Genomic DNA, 24,903 nt, shown 5'->3' with positions numbered 1-24,903 from the left:
GGTAATAAAATGTTTTAAAGCACATTGTTTGCTAGTTGACATTTTGGCATGCATTTGCATGTTCAATGAGCAGCAAAATGCTCAACATAACCAGCTCATCTTAGGGGTGCGTGATGTGATGACATGACATTGTAATAACGATATGATATCAAACCTATCAAAGTGCTGGAAGAAACTGGCCAATTGCATGTTTCATTAAAAAGAGAGTCACACTGCTGTCTGTTTCACCCTTTTTGCCAGAATATTGTGAGTTTGAATCTCAACAATTGACTCCCCATAATTGGATGTAATACTTTATAATATGTGAAGTGATATATTAAAGCTTTTTATGTGGCACTACTGATGCATTTTGATGTGACTTTTTAACCTCAGAAAAACAACAGAAAAAAATTAAGCTCATTTTTTTTAGATAACATGTTGATTCAAGTAGTTAATAAAAACAAAAGATGTAAGCATCTCAGGATAATAACCTAAGGAAAGTAAGTCAAAATTTTGTCAGAATATGTTTATATCTTGTCAGTCAATATTTTTTGAGAAAATAAGTAACTATTTTGACATAGGTCAATATTTTTGATAAAATGTCCTTATTTTGACATTGTAAGTCATTATTATGACATGCTGTCATTATTGTGACATATTATGTCAATATTTTGAGAAAATACATTATCATTTTGACGTAGTCAATATATTAAGAGAATAATTTACTATTTCAACATAGTAAGTCAACACTTTGAGAAATTAGGTAATTATTTCAACATAGTAAGTCAACAGTTTGAGAAAATAAGTAGTTATTCTGACATAATGATCATTATTTTGAAAATGCCATTAATTCAATATAATGTCATTGTTCTACAAATACATAATAATAAAATGTAGTCATATTGAGAAAACAATTCATTATTTCAACAAAGCAAATCAATATTTTGACATAATAATTATTTTGAGAATAATAGTCATTGTTGTAAATGTCAATATTTTGAGAGAATAAGTCATTATTATGACATGCTATCATTATTTTTAAAATATAGTGATCATGTAGAGAAAATAAGTAATTATTTTGACATAATGATCACTATTTTGAAAATATGTAATCAATTTGACATAGTATGTGAATATTGGAGTAAATAAATCATCATTTTGGCAAAGTTTGTCAATATCTTTGGAAATAAATAATTGTTTTGATATACTCACTATTAAACACATCATTTCCCAGTCATTATTTTGAGAAAATAAGTAATTATTTCAAGACACTACAGAAACTACAAAGGAGAAAAAATTGTAGGAGACTTTTTTGCTCTTCTACCCAGCAGACATGGGCTTGCATAATAAGTGATGCATATGTTTAATTAAAATCTCCAAGTATCATGATATATTCTGCTTCCATACTATAATGTGTACATAATATGCTTTCTTAGATGAGCTTTTCTTTGTTCTGTTTCGGTCAGGAAGTGCTTTGCGAGATGCTCTGTAGTGCCTTTGTTCCTCTGGGTCAAATCTCTGCTGAGGAAGAATCCACAGCTGCTGAGTGACCGCGGAGCGACCACACACTTCCAGCCGTCTCCTGCCCATCCTTTTTCAGAAACTCTTCTCAGTGCCCTCCCTGTTCCCAGACCAACCCAGCTGGGGAGGATTTTCTCTGGTCTCCAGCTCCCCTGCCTGGGGGCAAAGCTCTTTGCTGGGTGCTGTTTCGTTGGCCACTGGTCAGGGAATGGAGATTAGTAACTGGATATAGACATAGGGGCCCGGCGGGTTATGGTCCCTGTGATCCCATAAAAAACCCAGGACTCAGCAGTGGATCTGTGTGGTCAAGGCCCTGACCGCGGGCTCTGCTGACACCCTGTTGCCTTGGACCGTGGTTTTAGCAAGGGCCATCATTTCCTGAAGCCTCCTTGTGTGCGACCCATTCATGTCCTAGTCGTTTTGGCCTGACAAATGAGGGGCTACTTCACCACTGCAGAGGGCCCACTGTCTTCCCATGGCATCAGCCTCACAGAGCAAGTGGGACCTTCTATTACTCAAGCTTAAAAGGGCCCCTAAATGACATGTCGGATGTGAACTATGACACCAGCTTGTGTGGATCTGCTTGGCAATTCATTGGTGTGGCAGAGTTGCGTAATTAGAATGTGAAAATGGTGAGACCTCGAGGCGAAACTGGTGCCACGAGAGAGGCTCGGGGAATCTTCTGTCTTTTAATCTTTCGTCAGAATCTGTTTGAGGGCTGAAGATGTGTCCCAGATGTCCAGCCTCGGTCTAACCATATCCGTGACTGGATCTTTGATGGGATGGTCACATCAGCGTGCAAGGCTGGAAGACATTTCAGGACTTAGGAGCTACAGACTAATTGTTCGCTACTGCAACGAAAATCACTGAGGAGGTTGTTTTGGGTCTGTAGGTCTTGTGGTGGGAGCCTCATTCAAAGGCAAAGGACTATGACTGGTCAAGTGTAAATAGACTAAGAGGGGTTCCCAAGTAGTTCCCCTCCCTTACAAGCAACATTGTTGGGTCTACAAAGGCCCACCTGTCTCACAAAAGAGGAGACGGGATGAGGCAACATTGACGGGGTCAAGAAAGGTCAGACGAGTCATTGTGTTTGGAGCATCTCTCAGAGGGAAAGGGGGACGGGCAGGTGCAACATAAAGAAAGGTTTCACAAATTAGTGAGCTCCTTAGGTCAGAGGTCATGAACTAAGAAACCCTGTCTGAAGTTTCCATACGCTTCTGTGGTGGTAATGAAAACTGGGTGAGATTTATTTGAGCTTTTAAAGCCACTTCATCCATTCTGCAAGCAACAGTATAATACCTGTAGCGAATGACCTTTCCCTGCATTGTACATTTCGGCGCTTTTAAAATATTTCTCAAGATTATTTTACTCCCCTAATCCTTTCTTTGACATCAATTCACCAAACACGCTGAATTTTCATTCATTTTTATTTCCTTTTTTTTTTTTTTACATCCTTGCAAGGATCGATTACCAAAATTATGAACAGATATAGAGACAAAAAACATTTGGATAGACTCACAATTTTATAATGGACTGCAAAATATAAAGATTTTTTTGCATCATTTCATAAAATGTCACTGGTATACAAATACACTGTGTATTTAACAGAACAAAACAAAACATATACGTGTATATCCATTGAAATCTAAGGGAAAAAAAAAAAAAAAAACCCTGCACCAAAAAAATAAACAAAACCAAAATAAACAAACAAACAAAACCCTGCTATGGCATTTAGAACAAAGTGGTTAAAAATGAGAGAATATTTCTTTCTCTTTAAAAACACATTTACACAGGAATTCATTTATCCTTGTACTTCAACACTGTAAACATTATTTAAAGACAGAGTGTCATTTTTTTTTCGCTTTTCCCTTTGTCAATTTTCTTCAGTTGCTACTGGAGAGAGTCCAGCTGCAACGTATCAGTGACGAGACAGCTTGGTCATCTTGGTGGTGGAAAACAAACCTGTGCGTTACGTCTTATTTTGAAAGGTATCACACATACTACACACATCAAATGCATAAATATTTAACCTCTTTATTTAACCTAAAGCGATATCTTGTCATTTAAATGGATTTTGTTTTACAAATGTGAATGTGATACTGGATTGGCCGCGTTTGTAATGTGATTTTCACCATGTTGCAGGAATTTCAGTTGCATCAGAGAAAACGCACTGTGTGCATGTCAGATTGATTGGTAGCAAACACTACAGGACAGGGGTATCAGGAATGGCACTTGAATTTGGCATGCCCTCTTTGACTAAAACCCCTTTTGCATCTCTTTTTCATTTAAATCTGTCACTGTCATTCAAGTTACAGCCACGGCTTTTTTCCTCACGCTATTCAAAAGATATACAAAGTTGTATCTGGAGGACAATGAACTAAGAGGCAAACTAAATGTGGTATAAACTATACTTACAGATAAAATTTTGAATCTGGGAAACATCCATCATGTTTTCTCTAAATTGTCTAAACTTATACGGCAATAATTTGGTTGAAACCAACAAAAATCCAAAAAAAAAAAAAAAAGTAAACAGTCAACAAAACCCAGCATTTTTTTTCAAGTGCTGATTGTAGGATTAACATGGGATATACACAGTACTAAAAATAAAACCATAAAATGAGCAGCAGGCTGAGATGCTTTGGGAAGAGTGAATGGGAATGTGTTCAGGCTGCAACACTCTGAGTTGAAGTGTGGAGAACAGCAAAGGAATAGATCAAATCATTTAATTCCATAATGCTCCGGCCCTAAGTGCCCTGTTCATTACGATTTTGTCTACATCAAATGTAAAATACTGTGAGACTAGAGAACTGAACAGTCCTGGCTGATGTTTTGTTCAAATTAGTTTTCAATACGGAGTCTTAAAACGTCTCGCAACTTCCACCAGCCAGACATTTTAAGTCAATCAGCCTACAGTAAACGGGTGAGTATGTTTACCAAAGCAAAATAACTCATTAACTCATGAAAATATACGCTCCGTGGTTGCTGTGAAAACTGTGTATAGAGGTTAGATTGTGGTAATGTAAACATTTAGTTAATTAAACGTAAGACATAGGCTGTATCACATTACCAGCCTTTGGAGATAAAACACTGTCTAAAGGAATGTACTGTGGTCAGGAAGAAATATTTTTGTTGCTTAAAACATAAAAAGTCATATAAGCTTGATGGTCATCAACAAGGAATCATTAAAATGCAGTCAAACTGTCCTCCAGCTGCCTGAGACATCCCTGATCTTCCATATCACTCAAATTAGTTTAATATTTATTGTCTAGTTGACATTCAGTGCTTTACTCTTTAAAAATGTCACTCGAGTCTGGTGGGACTGCAAACAACAGTAGTACACAAAAAAACCCTCTCTGATTTTTAGAAGTTGACCTCTTCCTCAGAATTTAGCAGAATAAGTTTTTTTTCCCATTTAGGAAATTGCTCAAACATAAAGGTGGCTGAATGCCAAAATCTCAGTATCTGTCATATCTAATAAAATGGCATCCGAAAAATAAAATTCTAACAAAGGAATGTATTAAAAACCCCTTGATAATGTACCTGCACATGCCATGTATCATTACGAAATAATCCAATAAATACAGAAATTATTGCACAGTAGAAAGGCTCCATGGATTCTTAATGGACAACTCCTCTGTTGGTCGCTGGGAATGCCAGCAGGGCTTTTTGAAATTCATCCACAAACATTTACTAATGTTCCTATTTCTCAGGTGGCAGTTTGTTTCACTAGGAAAAAAAAACACAAAATAAAAAATAAAAACAAAAAAACATCAAATCATTCCATAAACGAAAAAATCTATAGTCAGATTAATCCAAAAGATTATCCAGCTAAACCCATTGTATCAGTCTGTAAGAGTGTGCTTTAGTGCACCTAGCCTCAGGCTCGGTCAGCCTGCTCAAGTTTGACCTCATTGCTCATCAAGTGTTCCCCGTGCCACTTCTTCATGTGTTTTTCCAGGGTGCTGTACACGCTGAAGGGCATGTGACAGATGTCGCAGCGATACACCTCCTTCCCAAACTGCCCATGGGTCTTCATGTGGCGGGTGAGCTTGCTGCTTTGGGCGCAGGCGTAGCTGCACAGGTCACACTTGTAGGGCCTCTCTCCTGTGTGGCTGCGCCGATGCACCGTCAAATTGCTGCAGTTTTTGAACACCTTACCACAATATTCGCATGTGTCACTTCTTCGGCTCTCCTTGGAACTGGGGGGCCTCCCAGGACCTGGGCCCCGCACATGGAGGTGGGGTGTGCTGCTGCCACTACGGCCAGACAAGGCTCCACCTTCTAGAAGCTCTCCTGGGGGAGTGGAGAATCGCAGGCTTCCTGTCTCTGAGGAAGAGTGCTCAGAAGAAGTCCCAAAGGGCGACTGTCTGGAATCGCCAAAACCAAGGAAAGGTTCCCTGATGAAGTGGCGCGAGGCAGCATAGCCAGCCAGCAGCTGAGAGTACACGTTTTCCGAAGAGATGAGGGGCATGGGCGGAAGCTCCAGGTCCTTCTCCACCTTGATCCTCTTAGCCGAGGAGCTAAGACTAGGGCTCGAGATCGGCATGGGTTTTTGCTGGAACAAACCTGGGATGGAGTCGTCTGGGCCACAGCCTCTGCCGTTCACCATGGGTCGGCCTTCTGTGTCTGCTTGTCTGGTCACTGGGTCTGCTGTGCCAGTCTCATCCCGTGGCCTGGTCCCCAGAGGAAGTCTCAGGTGATTGTCAAGGTTGTTGTATTGGCTTTCTGACATTCTCTCAGCAGAGAGTGGTTTCTCATTCAGCGAGGGCCTGGAATCGTTCTCTCTGTTCCTGCTGAACTCAGAGTCCATACTGAGATTAGAGTCGGGCCTGCTGCTACCATTCAGTTGCTCTTCTTCCTCTTCCTCTTCCTCCTCTTCTTCTTCTTCCTCCTCTTCATCCTCTTCCTCATTGTCTGGCCCAATGCCGTTGCCATCTCTGCTCTTTGGCTCCTCTCCAGTTGAGTCTCGGCTGCCTTGCTCTGGTGAGCTGCCCATGGAAGCAGACTTGTGCATATGGGTCTTCATGTGCCGCTTCAGCTTGCTGGCCTGAGAGCAGGCGTGGTCACACAGGTGACACTTGTAAGGTCTTTCTCCAGTGTGGCTGCGCCGGTGGACTATGAGATTGCTCTGGAACTTGAAAGTCTTGCCACAAAACTCACAGGACTTGATCTTGCCTCCTTGACCCAAGGGTGGCGAAGAACTGCTCCTTGGAGGAGCCTGCATCGGCTGAGGAGGAGTGCTCAGAAATGCAGCTGGCTTGGAGCCAGGCTGAAAGAGAGTGGGGCTGAGGAGCCTGTGCATGGGTGGCACACGATTGGGTGAGAGAGGTGGCGTAGGTCCACCGCTGTTGTTGTTGTTGCCAGCGAGCTCACGGAGACGGCGAGAGAAGTCCATGGATGGAGGGTCCATGGGCATAGGGGCCAGACGCATCACCCGCTCAAAGGCGCTAGGATGTTGGGAGAGAAGACCCATCTCTTCTGGGCCCAGACGGTCTAAAGGGTGACGAGGTGGAGGTGGAGGACTCACAAAAGGTGGGGTTGAGGGCAAGCGGGTCTCCATGTACCCAGGAGGAGGAGGCTCACGCAGCAGAGGGGCAGCCATGCGGAGCAAATGGAATGGGTTGCTGGTGTCACCCAGGAAGCTGGCCAGAGGAGAGCGGGGCAAGACGTCTGCCCCCAAAGGCGGGGGTAGGGCCATGCGGGGTGTGAGGGAGCAGCTGGATGGGTGGTTGTCTAGGTAGATGCGGATGCCGTGGGTGTTCTGGGCATGCTGCAGCAAGAACCAGGCGCTGGTGAAGGTCTGCTTGCATGTGGTGCAGATGTAACTGGACGGCTCATCCTTTCCTGGAAGACACAAAAGAGATGTGGTGTGAATGAACACATAAATATTAGCATGACATGTTTCCTAGGGCCAGTTCAGATAGCACGCTTTAATAGATTTTCATGTCATTCTGGCATCTGTTTGTTCGTGGCAATGGCTTTGGATGTAATCAAAGAGAAGAGTCCTCTATGATGAGGTTCATGGATCATTTCCTTTTAAAAATTAAACAGGCAACACGTGAGAGACATCTCAGCATGCTCCGGTGACAGCCATTTTATGAGACAAACTGAAAATTACATCATTGTAAGCGAGAGAGCCGAGGTGGCTGATGCTCTGCCAGGTTATTGCTGGCCTTACGGTGTCTGCTGCTCTCTCAAGCCCCAGTGGAGTGGATCCGTCTGTATGTGACTAGGTTGGGATCAGGGCCGGAGGGCTTGGGAGGATGTGTGTGTGTGTGTGTGTGTGTGTGTGTGTGTGTGTCTGTGTGTGTGTGTCTGTGTGTGTGTGGGGGGGTGGGGCATTACGGCACTCCCTGAGACTCCCTGAGGGCTGGAGCCTTATGCAGATAGCAGGTACAGCCTCAAGGCCTCAACGCATTATGCTAATGTTAACGTCAGACAAGCTTTAATATACAACTCCACACAGACACGCGCACATGCATGCACTCGCTATTTCCATATATAGATAAGTATGTGGCAAAGGAGAAGATGGAGAGACAGAAAAAAAAGAACAAGGGAGATGGTGATAGGTTTATTTCACCCCTGACTCATAAACATGCATTACAGTCAATAATGTAAGCATACACTATGAATAATACACCTAGTGGATAGAGAATTTGTGCATACAAGATACAATGCTGCTACAGTGATACTCATATTAGGGGGCAAAAACAATTCTTATGAAAGCTGGTATTTCAAATAATGTTCAGGCCTGATTTCAGAACAAAATCTTTAAGGGTCCATCAAAAATAATAACAGAAAAGTGCATGTTTATTGAAAACTACGTTGTTTGATGATTACGTGACCAAGAATTAAAATACTATGAACTTTATTATGAACCAAGCTTTAATTTGTGAAAGCAAAATGCATGAGTGCCATAGAAATGGTAACTGTATGATTTCTCTTTGTCATATTTGAACGCTATTCGTTTAAAAAAAATCAGTACATGTATGATAGTTAGTCTGTTTGCTCGCTATGTTTGATGAATTTGCCTGATATTCGCAAGCAATTTTTTATTGATCACACATTGATCACACACTGTGTAAATTAATTCATCTCTATACTAGACTACAAGACCTGTTCTAAGTACCTTCATGCTTTGCACAGATCTCAGCTAGGTTTATTCAGACTGTCTAAATGCATTTTCCACCAGTTCAAGTGAGGGTTCAATGAATGCTTTTGCACCCTAAAACCAGGCCTAACCACGTTAAATGCAAAAACATGCCATGATGTTCTCTGACAACTATTTGCAAATATTACAATCGCAGCTCATTCTATGCCAGCTGTAATGAGATTACAATGGATTTATCAGCAGGTGTAATGTGTTCATCTGTAGATCATAAATTGAAGTGTACTCAAATATTCACGACTCTTCTGTGTTCAGCGATACCCTGTAATGGAAAGTGGCAGTTTGTAAAATAATAAGAGCATGGACTGAACTTTCAGATAACGATTAGTAAAAATGAAGAATTTGTTATAGGACATAGAAAGGCAATAAAGATTAATTTCCTGGCCTTTTACATATTTCTTTCGTTGGGAACAAGCAAAGTCATTCAGAGTGGTTTGATTTGAAATGGTTCACTATAGAGAAACTGGCTCAGATTTATTTAGTGGTGGTGATAGGGACGAGGTGTCATGATGTCTATAATGCAATGCGAGTTTCATTTGACTATCCAAAATGACGTGTCGTCAGAGGTTTTATGTTATGTTGATCATGGTAAAACAGTGCAGAATCTTTAAAAGAAGTCTGCTTTGCCCCTAACACCACATTTAAAAGACGTTTTGGGCCAAAACATTCTCAAAACTATGTCTAAGGCATTGTGTACAGTATCCATACCAACTTCATGTTAATGTTTTTTTATGAGGAAGCTCTTAGAGGCATTAAATTCTTCAGATGTCTGGCTCCTATCACCACCATGGTGAAGAATTCTAACTGTAGAATTACATGTAGAACATTTCTCATCAAACCACTCTGAATGACTTAATCATGCAGAAATTTTGAGAAATCAGAGGAGTTCCCCCTTTAATTCTTCCACAGAAGGATGGTAGGTTAGTGAAAGCTCTATTTTGACTGGAGGGTATGCGTGTTTTGGGGCTGTGGCTGGGGGCTTGTGTGGCTTCCTGCTGGTGCAACTCTGCTGGAGAGAGTGATGGACGCGTGCAGGCCTGCTGCCCATGTTTGGTTTGGCCGGCCTTCATATGCACGCCTGACAGGAGAGGGAGGCTGGAGAGCATAAAGGAGGAGAAAGAGGGTAAGGATGAGAGGAATAGGGGTTAGAGGAGAACAGCTATTAAAATACAAACCCCCCTCCCCATCTCAGAGTATGTGGAACTCAGCCCAGTAGTCTGGATTAAATCAGGAGTGGACCTAATTGATATCCCTCAGAAGTCCCGAATGACGCCTCGTCAATATCACACATTCCTCCAGTCACTGCTTAAAGGCTGAACGGGATTATTCTAAATAGAGCGAGAGGTGGGAGATGGGAGATGGCAGGAAGGCAGAGAGAAAGACAGCGAGGGAGTGTGAGGAGAGAGAGGGAGACTTGACTGCGCCCCTACACTGCCACAAATGTGCGCTCAAGCTCTGGCAATTTGCATCTTATCACATCTCACAGAAAGTGCCATATGTTGCCAAAGGAGCGTGTCAGCTAACAGACAGGCAGGCCTAATGACGACCAAAGACAAATTTCATCAACTTTCAAAAACAAGCTCGCGAGAGAGCGAGAGAGGGAGAGAGACCCATCATAAATAAGTTAAAATATGCTAATGACCCATCAGAGACCCATGTCTTTCGCGACAGCAGCTTGTGTGGTGCGATGGTGAGAAATTAGCCATCAGCCACCTCAGGATCACAAATCTCCATCTGATCATGGCCCATTGGGTCCTGCCGCATGGTGCCGCGCTCCGGAGGCCGAGTCACACCGTGCTGCAGCAGCCAATAAAAGCGCTCATTAAGGAATCATCACCACTCACTCTGTGATTCAATTTGCAGCAATTACCGCCGTCCGCGCTGGTGAAAACGCTCGCCGTGGGCCGCAGAGGTCAACTAGCAGTTAGCGGAGTGTCTTCTTCCCTCTCAGCGTAGTCGCGGCAAGAGCCTAATGGCCTAATTCTACGCCCCCCCAACCACCACCACCACCACCACATACACTACCATAAACATTGCAGGGATTACAGGTTAAATAGCTAAATTGAGTCATAGCTGTTATATTATATGCCAGACAGAGCAGTGCTTCGATGCTAGCGGCGCTAAATGGTGAGGAGGGGCTCCCTGCCCATCACAGTGAGCGTGTGTGAGTGTGTGATTAATGACGCGTGTGTGTGTATGTGTGTGTCAAAGGTGGTCTTACGCTAAAGTTCCCCACCCTCTTGGGTTTGGTATTACAAAACCACACAGCCAATTAAACCCTCCTTAGAGAGCCCCGTTTCAGGGTTTAGCTTTCATTTAAAATGGGGGATATTTCACTATGTCGAGGCGATTAACTTGCCTGTAACGGCATGGGGGCAGAGACAGAGGCAAAAAAAGAGCGAGGTCTGATATTTAATTATCTCTGAGAGGGTTCAGCCACCTCATGTCTCATGCATAGTCTTGGGGGCCTAGCGTTAGCGCTAGTACTGGTTTCAGCATCCACAGCACCCTGGTTGAGTGATTGAGAGAGACAGAACAGCACAGCACAGACGTTACAGTTAAATGAGACCCTCAGCACAGATGGAAGGAGTGCCTGTCCTGTTTTGGGAAAACTAGCACCACATTCGCTATTAACCTCTTGAACTGTAGTCTTATTATTCCGCTATTAATCTAAAAGAAATAGTCAATCTGCTCAGAAAAACGACTGAAAATGAATAGCCGCCAATTACCATCATGCAAATAGCATCATGCTCACTGGTGGCCACAAAGATCTATTTATTGTTGGCCATGTGTAGTTAAGCAATTCTATTTAAAGGGTCCATTTTTAAACAACCAATTTACGTCCCCTGAAAAGGATGTCAACAAAAAACTCAACGAAAAGGTCATTTGATAGAGAGGGTTTAAACTTTTACATGGACTGGGGAGTGCATGGTACATTTTGAAACTTTAACTATGCTTACATACTACATAAAATTTTTTATTTAGTAAAAAAGTGAGGGAAGTTCAGTTTAATATGAAATGAGGCCTTTAAGATTTTTATCCATTAACTAATAAATAATCCAGTGACTATTATGAAACGAATATATATTTTATGTGGTTATGATCTATAGTAGGGGTTGAAGTGTGAACCCTTAGGCTTTAAGGGGTCAGCATCACGAACGACAAAGCCATGCCTTGCTACACTGATCTGTGGGAGATAGAGTGGTGCATTGCTGATATCACAGTGCTAAACGAGACCCTCGGCACCGACAGAAACCGTGTGTGTGCGCATGTATTTGCGACACTCACGCTTGGCATTGCTGGAGCTGTGTTTCCTGAATGCGCCACATTCCTATCAGTGGATGATGCTCCGGCGCAGGATTAGCATAGAGAACAAAGGCTGAGGTGATGCCACGGGGACTGCGGCGCCCCCCCAGCGGCACCCACGCCCCCTCTGTGCACCTGTCACCGGCTGGCTGACACCTGGCACCGTGCCAGTGCAGACCCGCATTAGCATGGCTGTGATCTGCGGCTCCCGGGGGCCCATGGGGCCTCACCTCGCATCGCTGATGTCTTGTTTGTGATGATGGCGGCTAATCAAGGGGACAGACTGCCATGCAAATCACACACACACATACAGAGGTGTGGGGCATCCTGCTGTAAGAGCTGCCTCTGTCTCTAACGCAGGCCAGGAGTGTAAGAAGGCATGTACAATGGGGTCCAAAAGTCCACATTGAAAATCTAGGATTTATTTTTCATTTGAACTTAGAAATAAACAAAACTTTTTAGAATGTTGAAGAATGTCACAAAAAGTAAAATGATAAAGCATGTGTGATATTGACCATGGACTGAACTAGATAAGATTTTTTTGTCAAAATTGAAAGCAGTAGTCTACTGAGTTCATGCTGAAATATGGTGTGCATACTCTACTGGGAGTCGCCCTGTAAAGCCTGAACAAATTTTCTTACCTCAGAGATGTTGGGACTGCTTCGGTTTTATTTAGAATTTGTTTAAGGTAGTTATTTCCACACAAGGTACAAAACTATCACTGGGGCAGTACCCCTCCTGTCACTGGGGCAGTACCCTCAAGGGTACATCTCAGTACTTTAAGTCAAGGACCATAATTTTACCATAATCCAATGAAACTATATTTTCTAAGTTGTATTGACTCCACACACCCCGTCTCGTCTCCAGGCTTTTTATTTTATTTTTCAGTTTTAATATATTCGATTATGAAAAGGTACAAATATGTACTTTTCACCCAGAAAAAAACATATTTAAGGTACACATCTGGACCTTAAAACCACTCTTTATTTACAGCATCAGTCATTTATATTTTTTACAGGCAGAAATAGTGACACTTTTAAAATTATTTCTTTCTAAATAAATTACTTGGCAGTGTCCTGGTGGTGCAGATGTTTGGGTTTTAGGGACTAAACAAATGACATTTCCAGTTTATTCCATATTTTGGAGATGGATTTTATAAATGTTTGAAACACCGCATCTCTTCTGCCAGCTGATCCTCGAGCTGGTCTATTCTGAGCTAGTGCTAGTTGCGTTAGGGCTGGGGGTCGATCCCAAAAAGTGTAAATATTCCAAATATTTGGGACTTAAGAGTCAACTCCATAGCAACACAGTGAAGTCTGGCAGTGATTTTATGTCTAGACAGTATGTCTGGGAAAAAAAGTTGTTATGTTAAGATACCTTCATGCCATCAGTCATAACAGTGTATTGTGTACTTAATATTGTTCTTTTTTACATTAATATACTGTATCTCTTCCTGAGTTTTGATTTTTGGAATCGAGAATCAATATTGCATGGATTTGACTCTTGGAATCAAAGCCCTCAATTACAATCACTTGTAATCAGAATTGGACTCCAAAGTTTCTGAAATCAAACAGCCTTAACGCCACAAGTTCTCATTCCAGTGTAGAACTGTTTAGGTCTTGCTCCCCCAACAATACCGAATAGCCAATCAGCGTTTACTCGACATGCAGCATTGCAGATTCACACAGACTTGGTGTGCCTGTTGTCTGGATTTACACTAGCAGCTGAGTCACAACGTGTAACACATGGAGATCCAACTGTTGTTAAAGGTAAAAACATCTGATGTTTTTTCTACTGTCAGAATGGGGACCAGAAGGGCTACAGAAAGAGGTTAAACTGCTTGAGGTTACAAGGGTAGACTGACTACTGAGTGTGTGTGTGTGTGTGTGTGTGTGTGTGTGTGTGTGTGTGTGTGTGTGTGTGTGTGGGTATGTATCTGTCTGACTGCATGTTTTTTTTTTTATTTCTGATAGATGTAAATGTAATTCTGCAGTTTAATACAACAGAATATTTTATTTTTATTTCATTTAGCCTGATTTGTATCACTTTCTGCCTTTCTTGGTTTCTGATTATCCAGTCACTGAGCCACTGTCTTCAATCCGTCTGTGCAATAACAGAAAGAGACAGCTATATTAGAAAACGCAGCCGATCTGAAACATAACAGTGGAAAAAGTGTGTGCAGCGGCTAAGCCACCATGAATGGTGGCAGTGGCAGTGGTATGGCACACACACAACCACACATGCACACACATTTTGCTGCCTCCTGTGTAAATGAAAGCAGGCCCATTACTGTAAACCCTCCAGTCTTTCTCCATCTGGAGGAAGAAAGAGAAAAGATGGTGCAGAATACCTTTAAAAGATGGCTAGAACTTTGGCTTACTAACTTATCTGTCAACTGTTTTTCCACTACTCTGCTTTTTATCATTTGTCTTCCTTATTTAAACGTCCATATGTGAGATAAGTGACTTTTTGTGATATAGTGATGATCAGAGAGTGGAAATGCGTGGAGCAACTCAATTAAGCTGGTTAAATTTCCACAGTATCCCTTCACAGTCATATGCAACATTTTGAGCAGCCCCGGTCAAATTATGTGTTTTGTTGATTTTCCAAGTGAAAATTCCTGTTGCTGAATTTAACGTTGAAAAAAAAGGGAAATAAATGTGGCCTGTGCAAAAGGAACATATGCAATGCTGTTTTATTTTTTATATACTAAACCAAATAGAAACTGTGCACTTAAATGGCATGTTTAAGTTTTTCTCTGTAAAAGAAGTGTTGATGAATTTTCACTTTTTCACAAGTCCACACTATATGTCATTGGACCAGGGGTGTTCAAACCTTTGCATACAACTATATCAGTGGCTCTTGATTACAATTAGGTTGAGTCGTGCATAACCACTGTTACAGTGTGATGAAAAAATAGTAGCTACTGTAAATCACCCTCTGTGCTTCTTCTAGTCTATTACGATCTGCCACAAGTGGCCACACCTACCATGTGAACATTATAAAGAATTACAGACGTTTGAAAAAAGATGATGTAGTTATAATAAAAAATCTAAACTGACACTGTCAAATCTATGTTGCACAGTCAGAAGCAGCCAAAATCAGAATCAGACAATTTCACTTCTAACATGATCAGCACTCAGGCAATTTATTAAAATCTGTATTGCAATTTAATGATGCACATGATGTGAGTCAGCGAAGTATAGACCCTGCATTTATTGTTTTTTTTCTGCATTTATTGTTTTTTAATTTTTTTTGCAAAGCACTACTCTTCCTTAACAATCCTGGTGCTAGACAGCCATCCCCCGAACTTCTTATAACCTGGACTAACATAAAGCATTTAGTATATTCCAGTAAATTCATGAGCTTTTTTTCAGTGAGAAAAGTAAACATTGTGTTCTTTGATATGGTGTTTCCTATGATTTCAGACCACTCGTTCCTGCAAATATACCTGCATTCTCTGCTGTGCTACATTATATGTATAGTCAAAAACTGACCCCTATGTCAGTAGGACATGTTTTCTTTGAAAACAAATGTCCTCTGAATGTTTCGTCATGCATGCACATCTATTAGGATTATGTGTTTCATAACAGTGTGTTCATTTCACCTTCGAAGTGAGATCTTCATGTGAAAATAAATAAATATTTTTATTGTCTTTGGAAAACAAAAGGATACGTACTAACTGTAAAAAAAGAGAATTTGCCCTTCACATTTTTTCATGTTGACTAATTGTTGTGGCCCAAATACCAACACTGACAAACCCATATAAGATACAGGCTTGGATATCAATACAACGCAAAGCCAGTCAGACACTCAGTTTAGTAGTTGGGCCAGTAGTTCACTCATCAGCAGGTGCTGTATGTACGCTGTCTTAAAGAGCCTCCATAAGCAGGGCCCCCATCCTGCTATACCTCCATCGCCCCCATGTCTCTGTGCAGGAGCAAAGGTAATTACAGTAGCCTAAACCCATACTTAAGTAACTGTATTGCTACTGTAACTCAGAAGTAAAAGATCTCTAGCAAAAAAAAAAAAAAAGGTTAGTAAGTGCGAAAAGGTTTAGGCCTAAAACCTCTTTGAGCACAAAGTTCCCCTCTCTGCAATGAGATTGTCTCTAGGCTTAGGAACTGAAGTTTGGAGAAGCATCAGAACGGAATTAAATGAAACCTCAAAAAAGGAATTAGCAACATGATGTGAACACCTAAAATGTAACTGGGCAAAAAGGAGATTGTATTCTGTGCATATAACTACATAAATAGAACTGCTCAGTGTGTATGGACATTAGTACTGTCCAAAAGTCAGAGACCACCCTTCAATTAAAGTCATTTCCATTCAAAACAGCCGTACAAGTTATGCTCTGAAAAATGAGTTAGAAGATAATCCATGAGCATATATCACATGAAAAAACAGGTATTTGCACAAATGGAGTCCAAAAACTGACTAAAAGCTTCAGAGAAAATGAAACCTAACAACCACGCAAGACCTGGCAGACCACCAAAACTGTCCCCATCAGATAAACAACACAAAGCTTTCATATATGAGAGAGGAGAAAATCAAGCTGCTTCAGATCTGAACACATCCACAGGTGTTTCTGTCCATCCTTCCACTGTGAGAAAACAACCCAGAGCTATGGGTCTGAAAGGATGTGTAGATGTCAAAAAGCCTCACTGAGAAACAAAAAAGAATGGAAGCTGTAGTAGACGTAAAGAATGGATGCACTAAATAGTGAAAAAGTTGATATATTTAGTTTTTAAAACATTTTAAAACAGCCGTATGAATCTGAACTTCAGAGAGGTGTCCGGTGGCAGAGGCTTGACCAGACAGTGAAAAACAACTGGAAAGACTTTCTCTGTCGGTAAGAGCTATGACTCTTGGCCTTGCCTCAGTAAGAAAGGCAGACAGAGAGAAAGAGTAAGTGAGAGGGAGAGAAAGTGCATTAGCTAAGCTTTTTGTGGCATCACAGCTAGCCTGAATCATGGTTCGGGCGCGAGCCCCAGTATGTGTCGCTACGCTAAAACCAGTCTGGCGCAAGACAGTGAGGGTGAAGAGCTGGTGTGGGGGGGTTGATGGATGACATTCGTGCTCGTGGCTGAAGGGAGACGCAGACAGGCGAGCAGGGGAGGAGAGAAAAAGCGAGAGAAAGAAAACGAGATCAAAGGGAACGCACAAGACCCGTGCTTCACGTCTCTTCAATCTTCCCCTGGATGGGTACCATCTCCCACCCACGCATCCACAAGCTTTACGCTAAAAGCTAACTGCTAAACTCATGATGCGAGACTAACACTGCCTTCCCCTAAACAACTGCCTTCACTATATAGAACACTATTACACCATAAGGTACAGAAATTCCCTATGCTGGAAAATCAAGGACACTATAGGTATACAGAGAACTACTATAAGGAACAGAAATGGCCCTAATCACTATATAGGGCACTATATAGAACCCTATTTAGGTGAACAGAATTGCCCCCTTATCTCTATTCCCTTCTTTGGAGCACTATATAACACTTTAGAGGGAACAGGAATGGCCCTGTAATCGCTATTTTCTAGAGCCCTATATAGAGCACTGTTATATAAAACAGAACCTCTTGACTATAAACATGGGAAATTCAACAGCATTATATAAAACACCCCTAATTACAGTCCCTAGAGCACTATACAAAACATGTTTATAGGAAACAGAAACGGTCCCCTAATCAATGGAAAACCAAGGGCACTATAGAGAATACTATTATAGGCAACTGAAATTACCAGCTCTTTATAGAACACTGTTCTGGAACAGAAGCTATTCACTGGTACCTACACTGTAACGCTAAGGACACCCTAGTCACAACCCCCACATTAGAAAATTAAGGGCACTATATAAAACACTATAATAGCGAACATGGAAAATCAAGGGCATCTAATAGTATTATAAGGAACAGAGTTTGTATTCAAGTAAATAATGTTGCATGTTACTGTTACTTAGACTTGCTTGCGACTCTGGGACAGCAGGCACATTCAGTCCCACACAACGCAATGCATTGTGGGTATTCTTTGTTAACATTGCTGGACACTACCTGCACTGTGGGACTGTAACATTACATTACAAAATCTCTCCCAAAATAGTGTACTAGTAAATCTAGCAGATATAGTAAGGTTTCATAGAGTTTCAAAAACTTCAAATTAGCATGAGTCAACATAACTTGCACAGTCCAGAACAAATGTTTGTTAATGTGACAGGCCATTGATTGTTTCAATATTGCAAGAAGTCCAGGTTTCAGAGCTGCAAAAACAAGCAAGTCACGCAAACATAAAAACAATAAAAAGTAACAAGAATTTCTTGGGTCCATATTTTTCCTTGACACCTTCACAGCCGCCACAGAGACTACGTATAATACTGGGCTTCCTCGAGGAGAGGCTTGGAAATGGTTAAACAAACACACTAACATCCAGAAAATCACTATTTATATAATAGTATAATATATATATATATATATATATATATATATATATATATAAATAGATTTTGAAAATGTGTCTTAGGTGCCTAAGACTTTCGTTTATAAAATATGGCCTGGGCAAAAGTTGCAGCATATTTCATTCTTTATGTTTTTTCCCCAACATGTTAAACTCAGCAAATAAACAGAAATTTTGCTGTAAAATTAGGAGAAGAATTACTTATTTAAGGTTACTCTCTGTAGAGGTGGTGTTAGCTTATTTCCACTTAGAAAATCAACAAAACATGTCATTTGACTGGTGGTGTCCAAGCATATGACTGTACATGTGCATGTGTGTATATTTAATTGTTTGTGTATGTGTGTGTGTGTGTGTGTGTGTGTATGCACTCGTGTAAGAGTGTGTGTAAGTAAAAAGGCACGGAGAACAAACCCCACGCATGTGAAATAATTGCCCAGGCATTTTTTGGATAACGTGCACCCTAATGGTCCCCAGCTGAGCACAGGCATCTAGACCCATTTAAAGGCCACTGTAAAACTCCACAGGCCTTCAGTGCGCCTTCCAAAACAATCAGCCTGCTATAATCAGGATGTGTGTGTGCACGCATGTGTGTGTGTGCGCACTATAAAATGGCTCCTCTGATGCCGCATGGCTCTTATGAAGGCGGGAGCCGCCACACATGCCAGCCACCTTAATGCCATGCCCGCTGGCACTGTGCCCCTGCGCTGCCTATATTACAGCCGTGTGCGTGTGGAGCCAGGCTTACCAGAATAGTTACCTATACATTTGTGGCTTAGGCTAAGATACATGTTGTATTTTTATTCATTTCTTTAATTTTCAGTCAGAACCATCTTTAAGTACAAGTTATCCATTTTCCAGATATTTCTGAGGACATTAGACATAAGATAATCCCTTTGCAGAATGATGGAGTCAAAGGAAAATAAATTTAAAAAAAAAGGAACCTGGGATTCATATTTGAAAATACAGAGATAATTGGACTCCTAACAACCACCTGCTAGACCCGGTAGACCACCAAAACTATCCTTATCAAAAAGCTTTCATAAATGCTTTCATCTTTGACAGGGAGGAGAAATCAATGTGCTTTAGATCTGAAAAAAACCACAGGTGTTTCTGTCCATCCTTCCACTGTGAGAAGACAACTCAGCACTATGGGTCTGAAAGGATGTGTAGCTGTTAAGAGGCTCACTGAGAAAAGGAGGCACATCAAACAAATAGGTGGCTGGTGTTCTCAGAACAAAGGACTGACCTAATCAGAGTCTGGACCTCATACGGAAAAAACTGCGAAAACAGCCTGTTTTGAAATCACTACTTCTGTGATGTCACAAACCACACAAACATGGACCAAAAGTGAAAACAAAATACAAGAAAAATATAGCATATGTGCTCTTTAAACAAATGAAAGGTGTTCTCTGACTGTTCACAGTACCCTATGTGTGTGTCCAAAGCCTTAACACATACAAGAATTTCCCAAGGCAGACGAAAGGAAAAGAAAACGAAAATTTGAGAAGAGATGAACACTTAGTGCATTGTAAGGATGACTATGCTTACAATCCCGATAAGAGTCAAAGTTAAACTGATAAAGTAATAAACTGACATTATTAGAAATGAACCGTCACATTACAGTAAACTCCCTCATGTCAGTCAAGTTTATGAAAGCACAGAAGCGTCTGCATTAACCAGCCGTCTTCTCCCCCACATGTGCCCAGATCCTGCATGATTCAGCCATGGGCCTCCTGCTCCAGCAGCCTCGTGGCCCGTGGCGGAATAAACAAGAGGAGATTCGCTTTTCCTTTGGCTGTTATCACGCTGATGCATTTCCAGCTTTGGCTCCGTTCCCTGCATAGCTTATGGTTAAGGAGGCCCTTTCATCTAGCCCAGTGCCTTTAGCAAACACACCGCCAGGGCCGCGGCTAACGTAGCAAAGCGCGTTGGAACAAGCCCTCACTGGCATGAATAAAATCTGATAAGATCGAGGTCTTATTTCATTTCACATGGGGCTCCCAGAGAAGACTTATTGTGCTGGGTTACTGAGGTGTCCATACAATCTCAGTGTAAAGCTACAGGCTGCAATGTCATCAGCTATGACTAGCATGACAAAGCAAAGGGATACATTTTTATGCTAAACTGTTTCAAACACATTCTTAAAAATACATGTGGAACCAAATTATTCACTGAATAATCTTTCAGAGGATGTTACAATATTACAGAACATTTTAGAAGCCTTTATTTTTGAGTGTAATCTGTGGAGAAATTAAATATAGTGGCTGGGACACTAATCCAATAACCAGTCATAAGAGATTATAGTGTATAAACTCATTATAGTGTATAAATATCATGATAATTGAAGATATGTTCATGATACACAGTGTATATGATGGTATTTCATTTTTATAGTGTTTGTTATATTGGAACAGAAAAAATGGACCTTCCATATTTACAAAATACAATAAAAACACTATACTATCAATAACTACCTATTGTAGAGCATTCGTGTCTATTTAAAGGGCCCATATCTTGGAAAATATACATTTCCTTTCCTTTTTTGATGTAGTATGTAAACACCTTCAAAACATACCATTCACTCTTTGGTCCATACAGTCCACAAATGGAAACTAAGCTGATAGCCAAAAATAGCCTGTTTTGATTTCACTGTTTCTGTGATGTCACAAGTACTAATTTACACACATCCACCTTTTTAGCCCATAGCAGTTCAGCCACGCCCCTTCACCATCAAAGTGATAAGGAGGGTTTCCGTTCACACTGCTTTTTGAATGAGGCACAATACAGGACAGCCTATATACAGAGATCGTTTACATATACCAGGCATAAGGGTACAGTTAGAAACAGTCCATTTGATTCTAAAGGATGAAGAGAGGTTGAAAAATGGTGATGTAGAAAAGAATTATGACTGTTATTGGTGCATAAACCAACACACCAACACACCCTTCATGCTTCCATATGTTTACAAAAGTGGTTCCTTTAAGAACCATCAGTTGAAAGGTTCTCTAGGGAACCAAAAGTGGCATCGCCGTAAAGAAAGCAATTTTTAAGAGTCTGAAAGCGAAGACTGGGCTGGATAAGTCAGTGGAAACAGTATCCACAGCAGCAGTGCAGTATAAGGCCCGGTCATGTTAAGCACATGGCGTTTATCACATCAAGACAAATGAAAATCAGTGCCATGCTCAAATCCTCAGTTTGAGTGAGAGAGAAAAGAAAAGCCAGCTGTAAAAGCATATGAGGACACTGGAGTTTAAAAGCCCTCTTCATACTTTTACAGTACCACCCAGATTGTGTCTACACAACATGACAATAATGGTGGCAGTCAAAGCCACCGTAACCAAGCCCATGGTTTCTGGGTAATAATGCTAAAGCCTCCGCTGCACTTTACTACTGAATTAAACGCAGTCAAAGGGTTCTCGCTACGATTTTAATGTCCACACAGAGAAACTGTATTTGCTTAAACAGACAAAGCTTCGGGTTTTGCTTCTTCTAAGCTAAACAAGTAACTCGTCCTCTGGTTGAAGAGTTTGTGAAAACTCTGTGAAAAAGCTGCACAACAGGTTTGAGTGCGCTGCTGTGAACTTTCACGGTCTGTGTGAGGTGGAGTGAAGAAAAAGAGAGGGGAGTGCTTTCATGAGGGACTCAGTATGTGTGTGTGTGTGTGTGTGTGTGTATGTGTGTGTGTGTGTGTGTGTACTTGTTTTCATATATTTTTGGGACAAAAATGTACTGAGACAACAACAGAAAAAAAAAACAGGGCTAATCTACAGCTCCAGCAAAATCTACAGCTCCATGTTTAATTTTTTTCAAATTAAAAAATTCACTCTTCAACAATTTTGTTTTTGGCTCCTGAGGTTAAGATTAGGGTTAGGAGTGTGATGTATATGTATGTAAGTGTATGTATGTACAGGTATGTACAGTATGTACAGGTACTTACCATATCATCTCTTTTTAAACAAACCATAATCTTCATTTTGTTTTTCGTTTGAAAACAGCAGCTGCTCTTTGTGGCAAAATTTAGTGACAAACTGATTTTTTTGGATATAGGAGATTTTGGCCCACAGTGACAATATATAGTATAACATATGGGATATGCTAGTATTACATAGCTAATATTTATGAGAAATATTTTGTGTGTGTGAGGCTTTATTGGCTAGTGTAACTCCATAACCAAATCTCTCTTTCTTCAAACACTCACCTACAGCAGCCTACACTCACTGTTTAACGCCTTACTGTGGGAGGATAATGAAAAGTCCCTTCTTTCTTTGGGGGAGGTTGAATAAATGTGTTTGTAGTAACTGTGGAAAACAAGGAAGCACTGTTGTTATGATGCAACAAACATTTCCCATGCTAAACCAATGCTGACTGTATCATCATAAACTAGAGATTCTTCCATGGCACTGCAGGAATAGTTACTACATTCAGGGATGAAGTGTACTTTAACCCCATAAATTGCAGTTATCTGTTTGGCTAAACAGTATGAGTTGGTTAATTTACATTAACAGAAACGCTTACTAAGGCCCTGAAAATCTAAACTGAAGTATATAAACAGTAACTGCTATAAACGAAGCAGTTATGAGAATATAGACTGATCTACAGACTCCTGGTGTTTAAGAAAACGTTTAAGAAAAGTGTAGGGAATCAAACACTGCTCCATTCGCACCGTCCCATCTGTGTGTCAGCGGCTCTCAGAGACGCAATGAGAACAAGCTGCTGGGACGTGTTCATTTGACAGACACAATGTCACACTGTTCCTCCTCACAGCAGCCACAGATAGCAAACTTTTCACTGCACATTAGAGCAAAAAAGCCTATATGCAGAACAATGATGTTTTTAATAATAACATGAAAAAAACTATTTGCTTTCCAAAGCTGTGACATAGTTGGACAGAGTGCAAGCAGCTTCTCACAAAATTAGTGGGAGAAATATTAGGAGAGAGAGCGAGAGAGAGAGAGAGGACAAAAAAGTGAGAGGGAGAAAAAGGAAAACATCTGGCAAACACCGTCAGCACATGCTGAAATTTAGCGGCGGCGCTCGCAGCCTAAATTACTGGCGAGTTTTATTCCCTGCTGTGGTAGGAAAAATATCAAATCTGTTGCCATATGACTACCATAAAGCGGTATGTGGAGCGTTTGATGCCTTCATGTGGGAGACTTTAACTCCTTCCAGGGCTCCAAGTGGCGAGCACATGCCGCGCCAGCCCAGCTCACTAACCCATCCAGCATGGACCAGGGTGACCCCCGCCAGCACACGACACCAGTCAGCCCTACGTGGGGTGGTCTCTGGTCTCCTCCAGACATGGAGAGCCACAGCCCTGTCCGAGGCCCAAAACAACCAGCCCTGCAGGGCTTCCAGACTCAGTAGTAGGACTGGGTATTGTTAGCTAACTTATGATACTGTACTAATCACTGCATTAACCGAGTTGGCTTTCCCATGTGTGGGCCACCAGGGGGCGCATGCATGATTGCAATCAGTATAATAGTAAAAGACATTGACTATGATTATATAGTTTTGTGGAGAGTTTACATGGCATTTAACATCACATTAAAAACAGTACAGTCACAGACATACAGTCGTATGCATAAGTTTGAACACTCCAGACTTCTAGAGGGAAAAAAACTTAAATATGGCATTTTTTTCCTGAAAATTTAAATGCATAATTTATTTATTTTTTTAGCTAGAAAAAAATAACATAGAATTTGTGCCAAAACTTGTGCACAGACCATAATTTATGTTTAATTTTTATTCCTCAAAACACAGCAAATACTCGCTGTAGAGGATGTGTTAACTTATTTTCACTTCAAAAATCAAGAAAACATGTAGGTGCCCAAACTTTTGCATACGACTGTAGCTACATACTGTTAGTCAACACTAACCTATATTTTACGTAGCCTTTCGACATAGGGCACAACAATTAATTGCTGTCCTGAAGAACATAGATGTCCTGAAGAACTGGTAGGCTTACTCTCACATTACACTCAGCAGTCAAGTGCAAGCACCAAAAAAAAGAAAAGCACTGATTGTTTTGGCCACTCAAGGGCCTACGTTAAGCCGTAGGACCTGCCCACCTAATTTGCATTTCCCAGCTCTGTCCTAGTTCAAGGCCCACCCCTTTTTCATTTTGCATACATGGAAATGTTAATGTTAAATTATTATATACATATTTATCTTGAGCATTGACAACGGTGTGGTAAAAGTTAAAGTTAGAAAATTCCTTAATACCTGTTCATCTCAAACTCCATTCAGTATATAATGACAATGAGATGACTATGGCTGACACTCATGTCTTTTATGGATGTTCACTCATATCTTTTCAGCAAGGTATTCACAGCATATGAACAATAGCAGTACAGAAGCTATGAAGGAAGGCTTATCAGATTCTCTGGTGATTCATTGTTACTGCTATCATATTCAGAGTGGTTTGGTGTGAAATGGTTCATTGTAGAGAAACTTACTGACTCTGATTTCTTTAC

At 41.0% G+C, this 24,903-nt stretch overlaps 1 protein-coding gene across 1 annotated transcript in view; it reads right to left on the bottom strand.

The window, feature by feature from the left end:
* Positions 1 to 2,934: 2,934 nt before the first annotated feature.
* Positions 2,935 to 24,903, bottom strand: part of bcl11bb (BAF chromatin remodeling complex subunit BCL11B b) — a 43,709-nt gene continuing 21,740 nt past the window's right edge. The window contains exon 3 of the mRNA XM_017695728.2: positions 2,935 to 7,344. Within this exon, the coding sequence (XP_017551217.1) occupies positions 5,378 to 7,344 (1,967 nt within the window). The 3' untranslated portion in view covers positions 2,935 to 5,377. The remainder of the gene's footprint in view (positions 7,345 to 24,903) is intronic.

This window comes from Pygocentrus nattereri, chromosome 4, assembly GCF_015220715.1.
Source record: "Pygocentrus nattereri isolate fPygNat1 chromosome 4, fPygNat1.pri, whole genome shotgun sequence".
NCBI lineage: Eukaryota > Metazoa > Chordata > Actinopteri > Characiformes > Serrasalmidae > Pygocentrus > Pygocentrus nattereri.
This window is presented reverse-complemented; position numbering and strand designations above follow the sequence as displayed.